At 45.6% G+C, this 8,245-nt stretch overlaps 1 protein-coding gene across 1 annotated transcript in view; it reads left to right on the forward strand.

The window, feature by feature from the left end:
- Nucleotides 1-7,779, forward strand: part of LOC106609796 (protein kinase C-binding protein NELL2) — a 118,285-nt gene extending 110,506 nt beyond the window's left edge. Inside the window, exons 19-20 of the mRNA XM_045722361.1 lie at nucleotides 6,229-6,456; nucleotides 7,226-7,779. Of these exons, the coding sequence (XP_045578317.1) occupies nucleotides 6,229-6,456; nucleotides 7,226-7,267 (270 nt within the window). The 3' untranslated portion in view covers nucleotides 7,268-7,779. The remainder of the gene's footprint in view (nucleotides 1-6,228; nucleotides 6,457-7,225) is intronic.
- Nucleotides 7,780-8,245: the final 466 nt, after the last annotated feature.

Consider the following 8,245-nt stretch of genomic DNA (forward strand, 5'->3'; position numbering starts at 1 on the left):
ATATGAGTAGAACAACACCAGGTCTGTAAGGGTCCTGTGTGTAGCTGGTGTAGAGAGTCAGGCGCAGGACAGCAGATATGAGTAGAACAACACCAGGTCTGTAAGGTCCTGTGTGTAGCTGGTGTAGAGAGTCAGGCGCAGGACAGCAGATATGAGTAGAACAACACCAGGTCTGTAAGGGTCCTGTGTGTAGCTGGTGTAGAGAGTCAGGCGCAGGACAGCAGATATGAGTAGAACAACACCAGGTCTGTAAGGTCCTGTGTGTAGCTGGTGTAGAGAGTCAGGCGCAGGACAGCAGATATGAGTAGAACAACACCAGGTCTGTAATGGTCCTGTGTGTAGCTGGTGTAGAGAGTCAGGCGCAGGACAGCAGATATGAGTAGAACAACACCAGGTCTGTAAGGTCCTGTGTGTAGCTGGTGTAGAGAGTCAGGCGCAGGACAGCAGATATGAGTAGAACAACACCAGGTCTGTAAGGGTCCTGTGTGTAGCTGGTGTAGAGTCAGGAGCAGGACAGCAGATATGAGTAGAACAACACCAGGTCTGTAATGGTCCTGTGTGTAGCTGGTGTAGAGAGTCAGGCGCAGGACAGCAGATATGAGTAGAACAACACCAGGTCTGTAAGGGTCCTGTGTGTAGCTGGTGTAGAGAGTCAGGCGCAGGACAGCAGATATGAGTAGAACAACACCAGGTCTGTAAGGGTCCTGTGTGTAGCTGGTGTAGAGAGTCAGGCGCAGGACAGCAGATATGAGTAGAACAACACCAGGTCTGTAAGGGTCCTGTGTGTAGCTGGTGTAGAGAGTCAGGCGCAGGACAGCAGATATGAGTAGAACAACACCAGGTCTGTAAGGGTCCTGTGTGTAGCTGGTGTAGAGAGTCAGGCGCAGGACAGCAGATATGAGTAGAACAACACCAGGTCTGTAAGGGTCCTGTGTGTAGCTGGTGTAGAGAGTCAGGCGCAGGACAGCAGATATGAGTAGAACAACACCAGGTCTGTAAGGTCCTGTGTGTAGCTGGTGTAGAGAGTCAGGCGCAGGACAGCAGATATGAGTAATCAACATATTTTACTCAAAAAGACAATTATACAAAGTAAACTCACGAGCCCACAAAGACAGACCGAATTACAATAAACAATCACTCACAATCACAACATGGGGAACAGAGGGTTAAATAATAAACAATCACTCACAAACACAACATGGGGAACAGAGGGTTAAATAATAAACAATCACTCACAAACACAACATGTTGAACAGAGGGTTAAATAATAAACAAGTAATTGGTTGAGTGAAGCCAGGTGTGTAAGACAAAGACAGAACAAATGGAAAATGAAAAGTGGATCGGCGGTGGCTAGAAAGCCGGTGACATCGAACGCTGCCCGAACAAGGAGAGGGACCGACTTCGGCTGAAGTCGTGATACACCATGATGCATACCTCCAGCTGTTTAATTCAGCCTTGGACGTTCTATGTTTCTAGCTCCTCAACACAGGCAGAGAGACAACGCAAAGAAAAGGGTGTGTGAAATACCTTGCACCTGGCAACTCATTGTGTGTGTGCGCGTGTGTGCGTGTGCGTGTGTGTGTGCATGCGTGTGCGTTTGTGTGTGTGTGTGTGCGTGGGTGCGTGTGCATGTGTGTGTGTGTGTGTGCGTGGGTGCGTGTGCGTGTGTGTGTGTGCGTGGGTGCGTGTGCGTGTGTGTGTGCGTGCGTGCGTATGTCGGTGTAATGAGATTTGTAAGTGCTTTATCCTTTGTGAACCAGGAAGCCGTAGAGACATAACAACCCAGTCAGCACTGCATCTGTTATGTTGTACTGGGTAGGAGGGGGGAGAGAGGGAGAAGAGAGGAGAAGGGAGTGGAGAGAAAGAGAGAGAAGAGAAAGAGAGAGAGAGAGTGGAGAATGGGAGAGACTGACCCATTTCTCTGTGGCTCAGAGAGAAGACCTGGAGAGACTGGAAGAACTTTCTAGATCATACATACATGACATACATGACTTGATACTTTACGTGGTTATCATGCTGTTCTTGTAGAGAATAAAGCTTTAGCTTATCGCTTTCTCCCTCCCGCCCCCCACAAAAATATTCCTATTAAATGTTGATTGCAACAAAAGGACAAGCAATGTAAATTGAGGTAGTGTTATATTTTTTCTCCAATAGTAATTTGCATTTTAATATCTGTGCTGCTGCTAAATGAGGCATATCATTAATCATGAATAGAAAACAGTTTCAGGGTAGTTTGAGATGTGACTTGGTGATAAGGGATATGGATCTCTCAAACGCACACACACACGCACACGCACACACGCACACGCACCCGCACCCGCACCCGCACACGCATACAGAGATTCAGACACACAGAGAGATTCACACACACAGAGAGAGAGATTCACACACAGAGAGAGAGAGATTCAGACATACAGACATATACTCTCTCTCTCTCTGTCTCTCTCTGTCATGTTGCTAAATGCACATTAACACATTGATCCATACTGAGGTGTCAGCCATCTGCCAGACAGATTCATCTTTTAAACATTCACACTTTCAATTCAATTAAGGGCTCATCAATAATCTCTGGGGGGAAACATGAGAACAAGTCTTCCAGGTAATCTCAATGCAGTGAGAAATGATTTAGTAGAGAGAGAGAGAGAGAGAGAGAGAGAGAGGTACTCTCAGCATTGCCTACTGTATGTGTTGTCTACTGTAGCAGATGTGTTACTGTAGCACGTCTAACTGTTACTGTAGCACATCTAACTGTTACTGTAGCAGGTCTGTTACTGTAGCACATCTAACTGTTACTGTAGCAGGTCTGTTACTGTAGCACATCTAACTGTTACTGTAGCACATCTAACTGTAACTGTAGCAGGTCTGTTACTGTAGCAGGTCTGTTACTGTAGCACATCTAACTGTTACTGTTGCAGGTCTGTTACTGTAGCACATCTAACTGTTACTGTAGCAGGTCTGTTACTGTAGCACATCTAACTGTTACTGTAGCAGGTCTGTTACTGTAGCAGGTCTAACTGTTACTGTAGCAGGTCTGTTACTGTAGCACATCTAACTGTTACTGTAGCACATCTAACTGTTACTGTAGCAGGTCTGTTACTGTAGCACATCTTACTGTTACTGTAGCACATCTAACTGTTACTGTAGCAGGTCTGTTACTGTAGCACATCTAACTGTTACTGTAGCAGGTCTGTTACAGTAGCACATCTAACTGTTACTGTAGCAGCTCTGTTACTGTAGCAGGTCTGTTACAGTAGCACATCTAACTGTTACTGTAGCACATCTAACTGTTACTGTAGCAGGTCTGTTACTGTAGCACATCTAACTGTTACTGTAGCAGGTCTGTTACTGTAGCACATCTAACTGTTACTGTAGCAGGTATGTTACTGTAGCAGGTCTGTTACAGCAGCACATCTAACTGTTACTGTAGCAGGTCTGTTACAGTAGCACATCTAACTGTTACTGTAGCAGGTCTGTTACTGTAGCAGGTCTGTTACAGTTGCACATCTAACTGTTACTGTAGCAGGTCTGTTACAGTAGCACATCTAACTGTTACTGTAGCAGGTCTGTTACAGTAGCACATCTAACTGTTACTGTAGCAGCTCTGTTACTGTAGCAGGTCTGTTACAGTAGCACATCTAACTGTTACTGTAGCACATCTAACTGTTACTGTAGCAGGTCTGTTACTGTAGCACATCTAACTGTTACTGTAGCAGGTCTGTTACTGTAGCACATCTAACTGTTACTGTAGCAGGTCTGTTACTGTAGCAGGTCTGTTACAGCAGCACATCTAACTGTTACTGTAGCAGGTCTGTTACTGTATCACATCTAACTGTTACTGTAGCACATCGAACTGTTACTGTAGCAGGTCTGTTACTGTAGCAGGTCTAACTGTTACTGTAGCAGGTCTAACTGTTACTGTAGCAGGTCTGTTAGTGTAGCAGGTCTAACTGTTACTGTAGAAGGTCTAACTGTTACTGTAGCAGGTCTGTTACTGTAGCAGGTCTAACTGTTACTGTAGCAGGTCTGTTAGTGTAGCAGGTCTAACTGTTACTGTAGAAGGTCTAACTGTTACTGTAGCAGGTCTGTTACTGTAGCAGGTCTAACTGTTACTGTAGAAGGTCTAACTGTTACTGTAGAAGGTCTAACTGTTACTGTAGCAGGTCTGTTACTGTAGCAGGTCTGTTACTGTAGCAGGTCTAACTGTTACTGTAGAAGGTCTAACTGTTACTGTAGCAGGTCTGTTACTGTAGCAGGTCTAACTGTTACTGTAGCAGGTCTAACTGTTACTGTAGCAGGTCTAACTGTTACTGTAGCAGGCCTAACTGTTACTGTAGCAGGCCTAACTGTTACTGTAGCAGGCCTAACTGTTACTGTAGCAGGTCTGTTACTGTAGCAGGTCTGTTACAGTAGCACATCTAACTGTTACTGTAGCAGGTCTGTTACTGTAGCAGGTCTAACTGTTACTGTAGCAGGTTTGTTACTGTAGCACATCTAACTGTTGCTGTAGCAGGTCTGTTGCTGTAGCACATCTAACTGTTACTGTAGCAGATCTAACTGTTACTGTAGCAGATCTAACTGTTACTGTAGCAGGTCTAACTGTTACTGTAGCAGGTCTGTTACTGTAGCAGGCCTAACTGTTACTCTAGCAGGTCTAACTGTTACTGTAGCAGGTATGTTACTATAGCAGGCCTAACTGTTACTGTAGCACATCTAACTGTTACTGTATCACATCTAACTGTTACTGTAGCACATCGAACTGTTACTGTAGCAGGTCTGTTACTGTAGCAGGTCTAACTGTTACTGTAGCAGGTCTGTTAGTGTAGCAGGTCTAACTGTTACTGTAGAAGGTCTAACTGTTACTGTAGCAGGTCTGTTACTGTAGCAGGTCTAACTGTTACTGTAGAAGGTCTAACTGTTACTGTAGAAGGTCTAACTGTTACTGTAGCAGGTCTGTTACTGTAGCAGGTCTGTTACTGTAGCAGGTGTAACTGTTACTGTAGAAGGTCTAACTGTTACTGTAGCAGGTCTGTTACTGTAGCAGGTCTAACTGTTACTGTAGCAGGTCTAACTGTTACTGTAGCAGGTCTAACTGTTACTGTAGCAGGTCTAACTGTTACTGTAGCAGGCCTAACTGTTACTGTAGCAGGTCTGTTACTGTAGCAGGTTTAACTATTACTGTAGCAGGTCTAACTGTTACTGTAGCAGGCCTAACTGTTATTGTAGCAGGCCTAACTGTTACTGTAGCAGGCCTAACTGTTACTGTAGCAGGCCTAACTGTTACTGTAGCAGGTCTAACTGTGTTTCAGCTGATCAGTATTCCACTGAGTGTCTGTGGCCTTTATCCAGGGCAGTCCAAATGGAGTGAGGCAGGGGGAAAGGCCATGGGAGGAGCTGGGGTGATGTGTGGGGGAGACTGGAAGGGCAACAGAGGGTTCTGAGATGGGATGGCTGTAGTTTCTGACATGTGAAGACTGTAGAGAGGAGGTCAGCTGGAGAGACTGTTGATGAGATGGGAGGGCTGTAGTTTCTGACATGTGAAGACTGTAGAGAGGAGGTCAGCTGGAGAGACTGTTGATGAGATGGGGGGGCTGTAGTTTCTTGTGAAGACTGTAGAGAGGAGGTCAGCTGGAGAGACTGTTGATGAGATGGGATGGCTGTAGTTTCTGACTTGTGAAGACTGTAGAGAGGAGGTCAGCTGGAGAGACTGTTGATGAGATGGGAGGGCTGTAGTTTCTGACATGTGAAGACTGTAGAGAGGAGGTCAGCTGGAGAGACTGTTGATGAGATGGGAGGGCTGTAGTTTCTGACTTGTGAAGACTGTAGAGAAGATGTAATAGCTGGAGAGACTGTTGATGAGATGGGAGGGCTGTAGTTTCTGACATGTGAAGACTGTAGAGAGGAGGTCAGCTGGAGAGACTGTTGATGAGATGGGAGGGCTGTAGTTTGTGACTTGTGAAGACTGTAGAGAAGATGTAATAGCTGGAGAGGCTGTTGATGAGATGGGAGGGCTGTAGTTTCTGACTTGTGAAGACTGTAGAGAAGATGTAATAGCTGGAGAGGCTGTTGATGAGATGGGAGGGCTGTAGTTTCTGACTTGTGAAGACTGTAGAGATGAGGTCATAGCTAGAGAGGCTGTTGATGAGATGTTTTTGTCTCCTTGGGTTGAAGTTGTGGTGCTTTGAAAATAAAATGGACAATAAAGCATCATTGTTCTTGTTTTTGTCCCAGAGTGGAGAGGTGGACTGCTGGCCCGTTTCCTGCCCTCCAGTGGTGGACTGTGAGTTTACCCAGGTGCCCGAGGGGCAGTGCTGCCCACGCTGCGTCACCGACCCCTGCCAGGCTGATACCGTCCGTAACGACATCACCAAGACGTGTGTGGACGAGAACGGACTGACGCGCTTCAGCGGAGCCGCCTGGACCAAACACAGAACAGAATGCACCCTCTGCCAGTGCAAGGTGAGACAGAGAGGATCATGGGAATACACACACAGACAGTGGGAGACAGACACACATTGATATACTGTATGCACTCACACATACTGATGAATGGACTTATACAGACAGACAGACAGATACACCGACACACATTTACACACACAGTGGGAGCCTGACACACACACACACACACACATTTACACACACAGTGGGAGCTTGACACACACACAGACACACACACACACACACACACACACATTTACACACAGTGGGTGCCTGACACACACACATACACACATTTACACACAGAGTGGGAGCCTGACAAAGTCAGACACTTCCAGAAAGGGGTGTAGGTGAACAAAAACCCTTTCAGACAGAAACAACAACCTGAGTCAGTTCAATAACAACTCCTTTTTAGACAGGAGTGCTGAATGACTGATGAAGCACACACACACACACTCGTTATGTTCACACACACACACACACACACACACACACACACACACACACACACACACACACACACACACACACACACACACACACACACACTCGTTATGTTCACACACACACACACACACACACACACACACACACACACACACACACACACACACACACACACACACACACACACACACACACACACACACACACACACACACACACACACTCGTTATGTTCACACACACACACACAGTGCAGACTTGCAATTGAATGCTCCTTGCTTTGAGTGACAGCTTCTTCTCTCTCTCTTTCTCTCTCTCTCTCTCTCTCTCTCTCTCTCTAGAACGGACATGTCTGTTGTTCAGTGGACCCCCTGTGCCTTTAGTCTGGCTCACAGAAAGATAGTGAGAGAGAGCTCTACAGTGCATCTATCTTTGTACAGTCTCAGCTTTAATAAGAACTGAAACCCCTCCCCCAACCTTTTAACGTCTTTATACAAAATACCACCTGAACCCACCATTCCCAGTGGATGGATGGCCTGCCAGCCCAACTCCAACCCCTGGTACCCATGGACAGACTAGTGGATGGTAACATGTTGTGAAATAAAGTCATTTCTTCTGATTGTGTTAAGAAACCTAAAGAAGTATCTGTATTCAGTGTTCACCCCTTTCTGCCCGTCTTTCGTTTTGTAAAGGAAAAGGACCTTGGTATTTGTGAAAAGTAATGTTCTGGACTTTCTCCACTCCTTTTCTGTGTACGTTCAGTTTTCTTGTTTGCTTCTGTATTATGGACTTCTGTTTGTTCAGGGTTTAATTGAATTTATTTGATGGCTTGGTATCGTGTATTGATGAAATAAAGATGTCCATTAAAAAGTGGGACTGGTTTTCCCTCTCTGTATGCGATGTGGGTTTGTTTTATAATTCCACTCCTTCCCTATGGAGCTGAGCTGAGGGGGAGGCTGCCATAAAAAACTCTATGTGTGTAATATGCGTATCACTGCATGTCACGTGTCACTACAAACTGATCCACATGCTGTTTACTTAACGCTGTTATCTCTCTTTCTTTCCTTCACATATTTTCTCTCCATAACCCCTGAATCTCTCTCTTACTCTTTCTTTCTCTCTCTCTCTCTCTCTCTCTCTCTCTCTCTCGCTTTCTCTCTCTCTCTTTCTCCCTCTCTCTCATAAGTTATCTGTGTACAGTAGATCTGAATCCCGTCTTGGAGTAAGTCCATATGTGTGAAATATCTCAGTACCAGCCACCATAGACAAGGCTGGGATACGCTGGCCCACTTTTATCTCTCCTCTCCTCCCTGGTGACCATTTGTTGGTTTAACTCTCTAATCCACAACAGTATTATTGTG

The sequence above is a fragment of the Salmo salar genome, chromosome ssa07, assembly GCF_905237065.1.
Source record: "Salmo salar chromosome ssa07, Ssal_v3.1, whole genome shotgun sequence".
NCBI classification, from domain to species: Eukaryota; Metazoa; Chordata; class Actinopteri; order Salmoniformes; family Salmonidae; genus Salmo; species Salmo salar.